Below are 15,000 nucleotides of genomic sequence, written 5' to 3' on the forward strand. Positions count from 1 at the left end.
GAGGGTTCATTGAAAATGTGCAAGGGATATATCCTTTATCCAACAAAGCAAAACAAAAATACTTTTATTTTATGGGCAAGGCTTCTTTAACTCTGACACACATTCGCAATGTGTCGAGACCTGGAGAACCGGCACCATGAACAACAGCTTGTGATTGCCTTGGCAACACTGGAGAAGGTGGTCAAAAGCGAGCTAGAGGAGAAAATACCGGATGATCTGGCAACGGTCAGTGGAAAACTGTCTTCATGATCACTTAATTTGTGTATAATTATGAATAATTAAGAAGTCAAAAGCCATCGTAACTACATGCCAGACACTAAGTTTTAGTATTGACTGATCCTTCGTCCTCATTTCCTATGCTGCCCTGTAGCTCTTGGTAGATAAAGACACAGTGACCAATGCAGTCAGTGCTTCTCACGACACCCACCTGCAGAAGATTGATGACAGGGAGGATGAGCTACTGGCACGGGTCAACAGCTGGATGAGCAGTCTGCTGAAATCGGTACTTGATTATGAACACACTTCCTGTGAACTCCTTAACAATATTATTATATCACGTTGTAGCCTACCATGCAGCTGTCCAGGATCAGAACAACCTTTTATTATTAAATAAAATGTAAACCTTTTTTGTTTGTGTTAATAGATACACAATGATGAGGTGAAGAGGAATCGCAAGCGCATCTCAGAGATCCAAAACTACATTAGTTTTGTAAAGGATGAGCTGGAGGACATGGCATCATCTGAGGACAATTAAAATATTTCTCTTGTCAGATCCAGAATATATACAGTTAGGTCCATATATATTTGGACACAGGCACCATTTTTTTTTTTTCAGGTATTTACCAAAACATATTTAAGCTATAGTTATTTAATGGATATGGGCTGAAAGTGCACACTCTCAGGTTTAATTTGACGGTATTTACATCCAAATTGGAGGACGGGTTTAGGAATTACACCTCTTGAGAGAGCCACCCTCCTTTTTCAAGGGACCAAAAGTAATTGGGCAATTGAATCAAAAGCGATTTCATGGACAGGTGTGGGCTATTTCTTCGTTATTTCTTCATCAGTTAAGCAGGTAAAAGGTCTGGAGTTGATTCTAAGTGTAGTATTTGCATTTGGAATCTATTGCTCTGAACCTACATCATGCGTTCAAAGGAGCACTCCATGCAAGTCAAACAGACCATCATTAGGCTTCAAAAACAAAATAAATCCATCTGAGAGATAGCAGGAATATTAGGAGTGGCCAAATCTACAGTTTGGTACATTCTGAGAAAAAAAAGAATGCACTGGTGAGCTCAGAAACATAAAAAGGCCTGGACGTCCACGGAAGACAACAGTGGTAGATGATCGCAGGATTCTCTCCATGGTAAAGAAAAACCCATTCACAACATCCAGCCAAGTGAAGGACACTCTCCAGGAGGTAGGCGTGTCATTGTAAAAGTCTACAATCAAGAGAAGACTTCACGAGAGCAAATACAAAGGGTTCACCACAAGGTGCAAACCATTCATAAGCATCAAGAATAGAAAGGCCAGATTAGACTTTGCCAAAAAGCATCTAAAAAAGCCTGACCAGTTCTGGAAAAGCATTCTTTGGACGGATGAAACTAAGATCAACCGTACCAAAATGACGGGAAGAAAAAAGTATGGAGAAGGCTTGGAACAGCTCATGATCCAAAGAATACATCATCTGTAAAACATGGTGGAGGCAGTGTGATGGCACGGGCATGCATGGCTTCCAGTGGCACTGGATCACTGGTGTTTATTGATGATGTGACAGAAGACAGAAGCAGCCGGATGAATTCTGAAGTGTATGGGAATGTACTGTCTGCCCAGATTAAGTCAAATGCAGCAAAGTTGGTTGGATGGCGCTTCACGGTACAGATGGACAGTGATCCAAAACACACTGCAAAAGCAACCCAGGAGTTTTTTTAAGGAAAAGAAGTGGAATATTCTGCAAATGGCCGAGTCAATCACCTGATCTCAACCCGATCGAGCATGCATTTCACTTGCTGAAGGCAAAACTAAAGGCAGAAAGACCTACGAACAAACAACAACTGAAGAAAGCTGCAGTTAAGGCCTGGCAAAGCATCACAAAGCAGGAAACCCAGTCTTTGGTGATGTCCATGGCTTCCAGACTTCAGGCAGTCATTGCCTGCAAAGGATTCTCAACAAAATATTAAAAATGTTTTATTTTAAATGTTTTAAACATTTATTTATGATTATATTAATTTGTCCAATTATATTTGAGCCCCTGAAAATGAGGGTACTGTGTAAAAAAATGGTTGCAGTTCCTAAAATGTTTACTTGATATTTTTGTTCAACCCCTTGAATTAAAGCTGAAAGTCTGCACTTCAAATTCATCTTGATTGTTTCATTTGAATTTTATTCTGTTGGCATACAGAACCAAAAGTATGAAAATTGTGCCTGTGTCCAAATATATATGGACCTAACTGTATATATATATATATATATATATATAGCTATGTATATATAATAAACAATTTTTGCTAATTTTGTTGTTGATAAGTATGCAGCTGTATTATCTTTGTTTTGTTTATTACATTTTGAGATCATCAGTTTTACAAGAATGTTGTAGGGTTTGTTTTTGTACTTTATGCAATGCTTCCATCTACAGACGAGTAAAGAGTGCTGCAGCAATTCCATTTGTTGAGAGAGAGAGACACCTCTTTATTTATGCAAAAAAAAAAAAAGAAATTCTCTTTATTCTTTTCCTTTTTTAACCAAAAGTTTTTGGTTTTTAAAAATTCCCCCTTTTTTTTTTCTTTTACAATTGAACAAGAAACATCTCACATAAAAACATCAAATTCCAAGACACTCCAAAAACTAAAAACATTACATTACATGCATATATTGCTTCACAACATATTTAAAAATTACCTACCACCATTTTTAAACATTCAGAAATAGGTTTTCCTCATGATCTATAGTACACAACATTCCACTTAAATGTTTCCTTAAAACTATAACCAGATTTTTTGTCAAATTAAAATAAACAAACTCTGCTCTGATCCTTGAAGTCACAAAACCTCTCAACATTCTCTCTGGATCAACAAAAGCTTCTTCTTTTATCATTTTTTTTCTTGTTACCCAGATTGCCATTTTGGTTTCCGCTATTAAAAAATGTATTATACCTATTCTGCTCTTTTCAGAAGCCTTATACTTCAGTCCACAAATAAAACCAGTGTCATTAAACTCTTCGCCTAGTTTTTAAATCCAGTTTTCTAATGTCGGAAAAACACCTCTCAGTCTAGAACAATATAAGAACAGATGATCAATTGATTCTTCTAAATCACAAAAGGGACATTTCTTTTCTACAGTGGGATCAATATGTGCCACGTGTCTGTTCGTAGCTACTGCCCAATGTATAATTCTCCATTGTAGATCTGCAGTTCGTTTTTCAATGGGAGATTTATACAATGACCTCCAGCATCTTCTAGAAGAGTTTGGCCCTTAGCACATCTGTCCACTTTGTTTCTCTACTGTCCTTCAGAGCTGATTGGTGAGCGACTTTTACACAAGTCAAATACAAACTTCTTTGAAGCCTCTTTGAAACCATGCATCTCCGGAGTCTTAAAAGTGAGCATTTATTCTTGTCGTGGTTCTTCTTCCACAAAAGCTGAAACAATAAGATCAGGAAAATTCTCCTCTTCGTTCAAATTCTCTTCTCTTGACTTCTGATGATACGCAGAAGGAAAAGATGATACGATCTCATCCATTGCATGTTTCATGAATCTGACGGACTTAATTCCTGTCAGAATATTCATTTCCGTTGGACTTTTCCACTCGTCGTGATGTTTTAAGTCCTTTAAGTCCATCCAGCTCTTGCCATTGTTTTCTGCAGGCTTTTTGAATTAAGCACTTTTGCTTGAAGTAATGGATTATTAAAAAGAGGTTCCTTGTTTATCCAGAATTCAGAATCAGACCATTTCCTTTTCATTCGAAAATTTGATGTCCATGTTTTCAACATTGTTTTATAAAAAAGCTTCTTTCAAGAAGCTATCAAAAAGTGTCTTTCAAGTCCATTTCTGTCAGATTAATTAAAAACAAATGTAAATCATTTTTAAAAACATCAACTTTATGTAACAGTTTCAGTCCAGCATGTATTTGAATATAGCAACTTCTGTGCTGTTTGCAGCCTAAAGGTTTTAATTCTACTTTTAATGTCTATTAAACGATTAAATTGTTTGTCACCAAAACTCTTCCCCTATATTAAGAAATGATACACCATATCTGAAAAAAGATGTGCACTAGTGACAGAAGAAAGTATCTAGTGAACTGTGACTGTGCTTCTCTAACACACTTTTTCATATCATTTAATTTCATTCATGAGAAGCTTATTATTATAGATCTTTAAAAAGCCTAATAAACCACATTCAAATATCACAGTGACTCATTTAAAAATATATATTAGCATGTATTAGAAATATATTAACTACCACTGATTAACACTATATTCCACAAAAAAATAAAGAAACGGATACATTTTTAAATTGTTGTATTACAGTTTTTCTCAGTCGATTGGACACATTTCTCTAAACTCAGTTCATTGCTCTAAAGTTAACACACTCTTATCTTATAGCCAAACAGTTCATGAAGCTCTGCATTTTATTATTAGTAAATACTAAAATCAAAACTACAGGTGTGTTCTCTATTGATTTCATAACATATTCAGCTAGACACACAAATATACTAATGAAAATGCATTTTATCGTAAAGTTCTTAATGAGGAGTTTTGATTTATTGTTTTTTCCCCTATCCCCCCAAAAATTATACACAATACACAAATATGCAGCAAACGTTTGCAGTACTGCGATCACTCAACTTTATTGATCACGGCTCTGATTTACATCTGGACAGAGAATTTCACACAGAATATATTATTGCGTTTTCAATTTGTGGACGCATAAAATGTGACAATCCAAACGCAGCACGTTTGAGCTTCTGCATGAACCAATGAGGTTCATTCTCGTATTTCGCAGCACATTTGAGCTTCAGCAAGAACCAATGAGGTTCATTCTCGTATTTCGCAGCACATTTGAGCTTCAGCATGAACCAATGAGGTTCATTCTCGTATTTCGCAGCACGTTTGAGCTTCAGCAAGAACCAATGAGGTTCATTCTCGTGTTACGCAGCACGTTTGAGCTTCAGTAAGAACCAATGAGGTTCATTCTCGTATTTCGCAGCACATCTGAGCTTCAGCAAGAACCAATGAGGTTCATTCTCGTGTTACGCAGCACGTTTGAGCTTCAGTAAGAACCAATGAGGTTCATTCTCGTATTTCGCAGCACATCTGAGCTTCAGCAAGAACCAATGAGGTTCATTCTCGTGTTACGCAGCACGTTTGAGCTTCAGTAAGAACCAATGAGGTTCATTCTCGTATTTCGCAGCACATCTGAGCTTCAGCAAGAACCAATGAGGTTCATTCTCGTGTTACGCAGCACGTTTGAGCTTCAGTAAGAACCAATGAGGTTCATTCTCGTATTTCGCAGCACATTTGAGCATCAGTAAGAACCAGTGAGGTTCATTCTCGTGTTACGCAGCACGTTTGAGCTTCAGCAAGAACCAATGAGGTTAATTCTCGTGTTACACAGCACGTTTGAGCTTCAGTAAGAACCAATGAGGTTCATTCTCGTATTTCGCAGCACATTTGAGCATCAGTAAGAACCAGTGAGGTTCATTCTCGTGTTACGCAGCACGTTTGAGCTTCAGCAAGAACCAATGAGGTTAATTCTCGTGTTACGCAGCACGTTTGAGCTTCAGTAAGAACCAATGAGGTTCATTCTCGTATTTCGCAGCACATTTGAGCATCAGTAAGAACCAGTGAGGTTCATTCTCGTGTTACGCAGCACGTTTGAGCTTCAGCAAGAACCAATGAGGTTAATTCTCGTGTTACACAGCACGTTTGAGCTTCAGTAAGAACCAATGAGGTTCATTCTCGTATTTCGCAGCACATTTGAGCATCAGTAAGAACCAGTGAGGTTCATTCTCGTGTTACACAGCACGTTTGAGCTTCAGTAAGAACCAATGAGGTTCATTCTCGTGTTACACAGCACGTTTGAGCTTCAGTAAGAACCAGTGAGGTTCATTCTCGTGTTACACAGCACGTTTGAGCTTCAGTAAGAACCAGTGAGGTTCATTCTCGTGTTACACAGCACGTTTGAGCTTCAGTAAGAACCAATGAGGTTCATTCTCGTGTTACGCAGCACTTTTGAGCTTCAGTAAGAACCAATGAGGTTCATTCTCGTATTTCGCAGCACGTTTGAGCTTCAGTAAGAACCAATGAGGTTCATTCTGGTGTTACGCAGCACATTTGAGCTTCAGTAAGAATCAATGAGGTTCATTCTCGTATTTCGCAGCACGTTTGAGCTCCAGCAAGAACCAATGAGGTTCATTCTCATATTTCGCAGCACGTTTGAGCTTCAGTAAGAACCAATGAGGTTCATTCTCGTATAACCTTTTATAAACACGCATCAGAAACGGAGAAAAATGTATAACACTTAGCACCTCTAGTGGACGTTTCACCCGAAAAGTGCAGGGAAACGTACCTGGAGGTACGTATTTCAGGTTTTGCAAAAATGTAGGCAGAGTAACGAATTCCTTTTGAATAATGTCCGGAATATCATTCCATAGACACCTAAGACTTTTGTAATTGTAATGTATTGTATGTTGTATTGTACATAATTTGTTAATTGTAATGTATGTTTATGTGCAGTGCAGTACGAAAATGTTAACTTTAACACCTGCGTACACAGTTTGGAATAACACAATAACCATAACGCGTTGTTCATTATAAAATGTGGGATTATGAATTATATTGAGAACGTTGTACTTTGAAAACATGCCGTAATGTATTCATCGGGAAGCGTGCTAGCGATTTGCAAAGATTATTATAAAGATTAATATAAAGGTTAATAAAACGATACATGAAAGCATTGCTGTTGATCGTGGGGAATATTCCCTTCGAAAACAAAACTCAGCCACTGCGTCTTCAGATTTAGGAACATCAAAATGACTGCTGTGTTCCTTATTGCACCCAAGAACAGAACATCACAATCGCTTAGACGCCATTCTGCTCCAGCGCATCAACAATGGGGGACTATGATGACAGCTCGTTCACGAGCGAGGGCGGGTCTGTGTTGAAACGCTGCTGTCATTAACAATCGTGGGAGGGGCGTCCGACCGTGTGACGTCACACGGTCGAACGGCTTGATTTGAGATGGGAGAACATATAAGAAGATAAATAAAAATAAAAAAACACTGGATGGATTTTTATCATTTTATAATGGTTGTGTACAGGCACTGCCAACACACATTTCAGTACAATCAACTTGTAAAAGTGCATGTACCATTATATGACCCCTTTAAAATAAATGTAATAATGTTAATATTATGTTAGATAATTGTGCAGTTGATCTAATATATGTAATAGTCCTTGCTACAGAAACATGATACATTTAACTATCATTTCAGACGTGATGCTGGAGAATGAGGAGAGTGAAGAGGAGAAGAAACATCATCATGTCAAAACTGGAGCTAAAACTCGCTCACAGACTAAAAGTATTTCTTTACTGAAAAGAAAAGACAAGAAATGTTTAACTTGCAATCAGTGTGGGAAGAGTTTCACAAACAAACAGAATCTCAAGGTTCACATGAGGAGCCACACTGGAGAGACACCGTTCACATGTGCGGAATGAGTTTTAGACAACAAGGACACTTTAAGACTCACATGAGGATCCACACTGGAGAGATACCGTTCACATGTGATCAGTGTGGAAAAGATTTTAAACAAAATGCTCACCTAAAGATGCACATGATCATCCACTCTGGAGAGAAACTGCATGAATGTGATCAATGTGGTAAAACATTTTTCAGTGCTTCAAACCTGAAGATACACATGACAGTTCATTCACAGGAGAAACCACATTCATGTTCTTTGTGTGGAAAGAGTTTTTCACGTCTGTATAATTTAAAAGTTCATCAGAAAAAACACACTGGTGTAAGAAATCACATGTGCTTTGAGTGTGGGAAGACTTTTGTTACAGCTTTTGTGTGTGTGTGTTTACATGCAAACTCTTAAAAAATTTGTATTCTCCCTAGGGTGCCACTGTACATCTGGCAACCAGGACTACAGAGGAAAATTAGCCACTGGCTAACTCTGGCATGTTACAGGCATACTGTTGTTAATATGCATTGTCCTGGTAAATAAATAAATAAAAAAATTAAATAAAAAAATAAAAAGCTGAACAATTAAAACTGCACCAGAGGATCCACACTGGAGAGAAACCTTACAAGTGTTCACACTGCGATAAGACATTCAGTCAGTCAGAGAACCTGAAAAGACACGAGAGGATCCACACTGGAGAGAAACCGTATCACTGCACTGCATGTGGGAAGAGCTTCACTCAATCATCTTCTCTACTCAGTCACACAAAGAACTGTGTCTGAGAGTGAGTGAGAGTGAGAGTGTGTGTGTGTGTGTGTGTGTGTGTGTGTGTGTGTGTGTGTGTGTGTGTGGTGTGTGTGTGAGTGGTGAGAGTGAGTGAATGAGTGAGTGAGAGTGAGAGAGAGAGTGTGTGTGTGTGTGTGTGTGAGTGGTGAGAGTGTGTGAGTGGTGAGAGTGAGTGAGTGTGTGTGGAGTGGGTGGGTGAGTGAGTGAGTGAGTGAGTGAGTGAGTGAGTGAGTGTGTGTGTGTGTGTGTGTGTGTGTGTGTGTGTGTGTGTGTGTGTGTGTGTGTGTGTGTGTGTGTTGAGAGTGTGTGTGTGTGTGTGTGTGTGTGTGTGTGTGTGTGTGTGTGTGTGTGTGTGTTGAGTGTGTGTGTGTGTGTGTGTGTGTGTGTGTGTGTGTGTGTGTGTGTGTTTGAGTGGTGAGTGTGTGTGGAGTGGGTGGGTGAGTGAGTGAGAGTGTGTGTGTGTTTGAGTGGTGAGTGTGTGTGGAGTGGGTGGGTGAGTGAGTGAGTGAGTGAGTGAGTGTGTGGTGTTGAACCAGTGATTGGAGCTCAGTGCAAGGTGTTAACAGTACAGTTCAGTACTATTGTTCTGACTCCTATCAGTGTCAGTGCTTTGTTAATGTTATGTAGCGACATCTGGTGGTATTTGGAGTCATTGCGCTTGTAAGGAGATCGTCAACAGGTGTACATGCAGACTGCTCCACCACCAGCATTATTTGTCTATCCTTGGAATAGATCCATCAGTGAGTATGGTCGCTCACAGTTGTTTTAAGTAGTTAAAACATGTGTAGACGTTCTACTACTGTTGTTTAAAAGCATTTATTTTCAGTGAAAATCTGGTTAATGCTAATCGTGATGCTAACCGCTAGCATGGATTTAGCTGGGCTATATACAGAGTTAGTAGGCTGTTAAGCCTCATTTATGATTATTCATTTGCCTGTGTTTTTATTTAGCCCATTTACTTATGTTCTTTGAGTGAAACATTTTGTAATATGTGCTATGGTTATTATATTTATGTTGCACATATTTGACTGTAACATAGTGTTTATTTTATACTGTATTGCAGTTTTACAAAAAAGAAAACAACCAAGATTTCAGTAAAGAAAACACTCAACCTGGAGTCAAGCCTACTGAGTCTTATTGTTGATGTTCACTATCTGTCTAACAATACAGTGACGTATCTGCCAGGACAGAATAGTAAAATGATGTACACACAGCGGGAATAGACAACATATAACTTTGTGAACAGCACTCAGAAGCATAAACCTACAGACTCAATCAAGATATTGCAAAGATGGGTGACAACGATGACGGAACACGTCAGTCTCAGCTACAGACAAGGTCTAGAGTCTTCTCTTCTCTCAAGTCCTCCAGAGCCTCAACTCGGACATCTGTCAGCGCCGCTGCAACGAGGGCAAGGGCCAAGGCAGAAGCAGCAAAAATAAAGGTGTCTTACGCAGAGAAGGAGGCAGCCATCATGAAAGAAAAGGTAACCATAGAGGCCAATCTTCATGTGTTGCAGCAAGAGAAGGAAGCTGCAGCAGCATCAAAAGAGGCAGCAATATATGAAGAGGCAGCAGCAGCTGAATATATGGAAAGAGACCCTCTTGGTGAGTTTCAGGATTTGACTTTCGAAGATCCAACAAAACGCACCAGAGACTATATAGAAACTCAACCATTTGAACAACATGCTAACCAGGAGCTTTATGATGGTACGCCACAGCAGCCAATCCAACAGGTCAAAACCCTAGGTCTCCCATGCAATATCAACGGGGCACAAAATACAGTGTATAGACCACTTAAGGAGGAAGAAAATTACAAACCCATTGCAGAGGAGCACTACGCAACTCCACCTACCCATAAGGCTCCTTATATCCCAAACAAATACCCAGCCGCTACCTTTCCAATACCTAATCGGGCCCAGTACAAGAGATACTCACCGTCAACTCCTCAGACCACTGACCTAGCCCAGTATCTGGTGAAAAAGGAAATGGTTAGCTCTGGGCTCCTTGCCTTTGATGACCGTCCAGAAAACTATTGGGCATGGAAATCGTCTTTCCTAGCAGCCATAAGGGAGCTAAATCTATCTGACCAGGAAGAGCTTAACCTCCTTGTAAAATGGCTTGGGCCGGAGTCATCAGCACAAGCCAAGCGGTTAAGGTCAGTGCATGTTAACAATCCTAGAGCAGGTGTGTATATGATATGCCAGCGCTTGGAAGAGATGTATGGAAGCCCAGAGGTTATTGAAAATGCCCTACTGAGAAGACTAGAGACCTTCCCAGTCATCTCTAACAGAGACATACACAAGCTTGTGGAATTAGGTGACTTGCTAGACACATCAAGGGGTGTTAATCCAATAGTGGAGAAGCTTCCTTTCTCCCTCCGGGACCGCTGGATAGGGCAGGGATCCAAATACAAGGAGGATTTTCATGTTCCCTTCCCACCATTCAGCTTTTTGGTCAACTTCGTATGTTCCCAGGCAAAGACCCGTACCGACCCCAGTTTTGCATTTAGTCTCTCCTCTACCCCAAGCCACGCCAAAGTCGAAAGGTCACCAAAATACCTCCCCAGAACAACAGTTACAGTCAGAAAAACGGCAGTCACTGATACAACTACCTCTCCACAGGCTAATGCAGCTGCCAAGGATGAACCGGATAAGCAGTGTCCCATACATAATAAACCACACCCGCTATCAAAATGTCGTGGGTTTCGAGGGAAACATCTTGATGAGAGGAAAACATACTTGAAGGAGAATTCAATCTGTTTTTGGTGTTGTGCCAGCACCAAGCATATGGCCAAAGATTGCAGGACAACACTTAAATGTAATGAGTGTGAAAGTGACAGACATATATCGGCGATGCATCCTGGAACTGCCCCTTGGTCGCTTGGTGAGCAGCTGCAGCACGCTGCTGAGGACGAGCAAAGCGGGGAGTGTGAACCATGAACACCTCCTATAGTCACGTCCAAGTGTACAGAAATATGTGGTGGCTCTACCAAGGCCAGATCCTGCTCAAAAATCTGCTTGGTTAAGGTTTATCACGCCAACAATCCAAGTAAGGTTCACAGGGTGTATGCAGTACTAGATGACCAAAGCAACCGGTCGTTAGTAAAATCACAATTCTTCGATCTGCTAGACATTAACAGCAGTGCATCCCCCATACTCTTAAAACATGCTCCGGCACAGTGGAGACTGCAGGGCGGAAGGCAAGTAACATTATAGTGGAGTCAGTCAATGGTAAAACCAAGGTGAAACTTCCTACTCTGCTAGAATGTAGCAACCTACCTGACGACAGATCAGAGATCCCAACGCCTGAGTGCACTAAATATTTTCCTCATCTGACTCCTGTGGCTGATAAGATCCCTCCTCTTGACACCAGTGCTCCTATTCTCCTCCTCCTAGGCAGGGTCATTTTGAGCGTGCATAAGGTGCGTGAACAGCGTAATGGGCCTCACAACTCACCGTATGCCCAGCGCCTTGACCTTGGCTGGGTCATAGTTGGAGAGTTATGCTTGAGTGGTGCTCACAAGAATGAAGAAGTTAATGCCTACAAGACACATGTCCTTCCATGTACCAACAAGATTCACATTACGGAGAGAGTACAGGGTCCAGTGCAGCCTAGTCTTCAAACATCATCTTACACCCAGGAGATCTTTCAGGAGACCTGTAGAGATGGTTTGGGGGAAAGTGTGTTTCAAAAAACACCCGAAGATGAGAAACTAGCCATGTCAGTAGATGATAACAACTTTCTCAGAATAATGGAAAGCGAAGTGTACAAGGATGACCAAAATCACTGGGTGGCACCCCCACCTTTTCATTCGCCTCGCAAGCCCCTTCCAAATAACAGAGGACAGGCCACCCAGAGACTCTCCACTCTCCAACGCTCATTCAGAAGGAGACCTGACATGAAACAGCACTTTTTTGACTTCATGCAGAAAGTCCTCGACAACTAGCAGGCAGAACCGGCTCATCCATTGCAACCAGGGCAAGAATGCTGGTATTTACCCACCTTCGGTGTCTATCACCCGCAGAAGCCTGGGAAAATCAGGGTGGTTTTTGATTCCAGCGCAGTGTTTAAGGGAACGTCACTGAATGACATGCTCCTCAGCGGACCTAACCTCAACAACACTCTAGTTGGAGTCTTGCTAAGGTTCAGGAGGGAGCAAATAGCCATCACAGCCGATATTGAACAAATGTTCTATGGGTTCAGAGAGAGGAACATTGAGAGGAACAAAACACATAACCAGTCTTATTGTTGATGTTCGCTATCTGTCTAACAATACAGTGACGTATCTGCCAGGACAGAATAACTATTATACTATATAAATAACAGGTTCAAACTGTTCTTGTTTAAAAAGCTGAAGAAGAGGCTGATTTATTTTTAACTTGTTCTTCATTGTTGTTTTTAAATGAACTAGTTCTTCCTCTTGTCGTGTATTTAGAAAACAGATGTAATTAATATCTAATGAATATGAAATCAATATGTAACAGAATATTGTAATTAATAAAGTACAACTTCTCAACATCAACAAGTTTCTCCTTCTGTATGTGATATGAGTCTCTAAGTGGCGTCTTCACTTGTTCGACTTCATAATGGTTAGAAGTTCATATTTTGAGGCACGCAACACACTGTGGTCTCTCTTCATTACACATCATTGTACTGGTGAATCTGAGGGCGAGATATGCCTTGTCATATTTTCTAGTCTTTTCGCCGCACCGCAACAGCTTGAGGCTGTCCACTAGACTTGACAAAGCAATTATATTTTTCCACAGCTCCCTGCAATACTCAATTTCATTGTGCCTCATCGACACTGGCGCTGATTCTTCAATCGTACCATCTAGTGCTCTGTTATTGCAGGACAACAACCGATAACAGCGGCTATGCGAGTCATCTTGAGGTAAAAAAATCATGTCAAAAAAACATTCTGGATTCAATTATTTACTTATGTGGCAAGTTTCGCAGTGGGATCACCCTGAAGGCGTTTCGGTAATACTTTATGGTCAGTCGTTAATAAGTAATTATGCAGGAAGTAATGTAGGACTAATGAGTAGCGCTACATTAACACTTCAGCTACTGCTATTAAAGAGGCTACATGCGATTTTCTGAAATTTAAACTCGCGACTGACACCTGTGGCCAAAAAACCGAACTGCTCTTCCTTTCTGCTCGCTCTCGTACGTGCACACTTCTCAAGTCATCCGCTGCAAAGAAGTCAACATTATGTTTACAGAGGTAAGAACAGTCAAATACATATATTGTTTGAGAAACTAAGTTTGTTTGCAGACTAGCGGTGGTGGCAGAGTGATCTGAAACGTTTAACATGAACACGCTTGACGTCACATCCGCAGACAGCGCGCGAAAAATCCGACCCGACAGAAAATAGGAAAAATAGGATACAGACTTATAGGTGCACCCACTGTGAGCGGACAAGGTGTCAGTATGCTCATCAGGAGATGTTTGAGTCATAAATGGTCAAATAAAAAGGCTATTGTTACGTTTATTTTGGGGGAAAAGTTGCATGTAGCCTCTTTAAATAATATGGAAACAAGCTTAACTAATCAGTCAGTAATATCGAATTTAGGACTAAGATATTTCCTTATTAGGTAATTACTGAATGAGATTGGCATCATTATGAACTAATAGGTAATTATGACAAATTATAAAGAATTACTAATTAATTACTAATCACAGCTTTAAAGTGTCTGAGATGTTAGCAATTGTCTTTTTTACTCTCAACTGGGTCATAAAATTAAAATTAAACCGGGGCAGGCGGATTAATACAAGAATGAAACACAGGCTTAATTTTGGAAACATGAAAAACGGAATGAATTCTCCTGTATGCAGGAGGAAGTTTGAGGTGGACTGCCACTGGGCTAAGAATCTTAGTGACAGTGAACTGGCCGTTAAATTTGGGAGCCAGTTTATTACTAACGGAGCGGAGAGGAATGTTCTTAGAAGAAAGCCACACTTTTTGACAAACGACGTATACGGGAGGTGTCAGCCGGTGGCAATCGGCTTGAACCTTAGTGTGCGCACCCACATGGAGCAGAGTCTCATGGGCTCTCCTCCATGTGTGGCGACACCTCTGGACGAAAGCGTGAGCAGAGGGAACCGCGACTTCGGATTCCAGACTAGGAAAAATAGGTGGCTGGTAACCTATAGTACACTCGAACGGAGAGAGGCCCGTGGACGAAACTGGTAACGAGTTATGAGCGTACTCAACCCAAGAGATTTGTTGGCTCCAGGAGGAAGGATTCTGAGAAACCAGACATCGTAATACTCTTTCTAAATCTTGGTTGGCTCGCTCAGCTTGACCGTTAGTCTGAGGATGGAATCCAGACGACAAACTGACACTCGCCCCCAGTAAACGACAAAAATCTCTCCAAATTTTGGAAATAAACTGGGGTCCCCTGTCGGAAACCACGTCTGTCGGGAGGCCATGAATGCGAAAGACATGATTAACGACAGTAACCGCTGTCTCCTTAGCTGAAGGTAATTTGGGTAAGGGAATGAAATGTGCCGTCTTCGAGAACCGG

General features: G+C 40.7%; 2 protein-coding genes across 10 annotated transcripts; both read left to right on the forward strand.

Moving 5' to 3' along the window:
* The first annotated feature begins 79 nt into the window (after positions 1-79).
* LOC309512244 (dynein regulatory complex subunit 3-like) lies at positions 80-888 on the forward strand. The gene is made up of 3 exons (XM_082187723.1): positions 80-225; positions 371-502; positions 644-888. The coding sequence occupies exons 1-3, from the start codon at positions 109-111 to the stop codon at positions 752-754; spliced, it is 360 nt and encodes a 119-aa protein (XP_082043849.1). The 5' UTR covers positions 80-108; the 3' UTR covers positions 755-888.
* A 6,146-nt stretch (positions 889-7,034) lies between these two features.
* LOC309510768 (uncharacterized protein) lies at positions 7,035-11,486 on the forward strand. 9 transcript variants are annotated; one of them, XM_082185659.1, is made up of 4 exons: positions 7,035-8,512; positions 8,621-8,816; positions 8,946-9,210; positions 9,534-11,486. In XM_082185659.1, the coding sequence occupies exon 4, from the start codon at positions 9,762-9,764 to the stop codon at positions 11,409-11,411; it is 1,650 nt and encodes a 549-aa protein (XP_082041785.1). In that variant the 5' UTR covers positions 7,035-8,512; positions 8,621-8,816; positions 8,946-9,210; positions 9,534-9,761; the 3' UTR covers positions 11,412-11,486. The 9 variants fall into 9 exon arrangements, with proteins under 9 accessions (XP_082041785.1, XP_082041783.1, XP_082041777.1 ...); XM_082185657.1 differs by having other exon boundaries at positions 7,035-8,606; positions 8,638-8,816; positions 8,946-11,486; XM_082185651.1 differs by having other exon boundaries at positions 8,946-11,486.
* Positions 11,487-15,000: the final 3,514 nt, after the last annotated feature.

This window comes from Leuciscus leuciscus, assembly GCF_965113295.1.
Source record: "Leuciscus leuciscus genome assembly, chromosome: 1".
Lineage (NCBI taxonomy): Eukaryota > Metazoa > Chordata > Actinopteri > Cypriniformes > Leuciscidae > Leuciscus > Leuciscus leuciscus.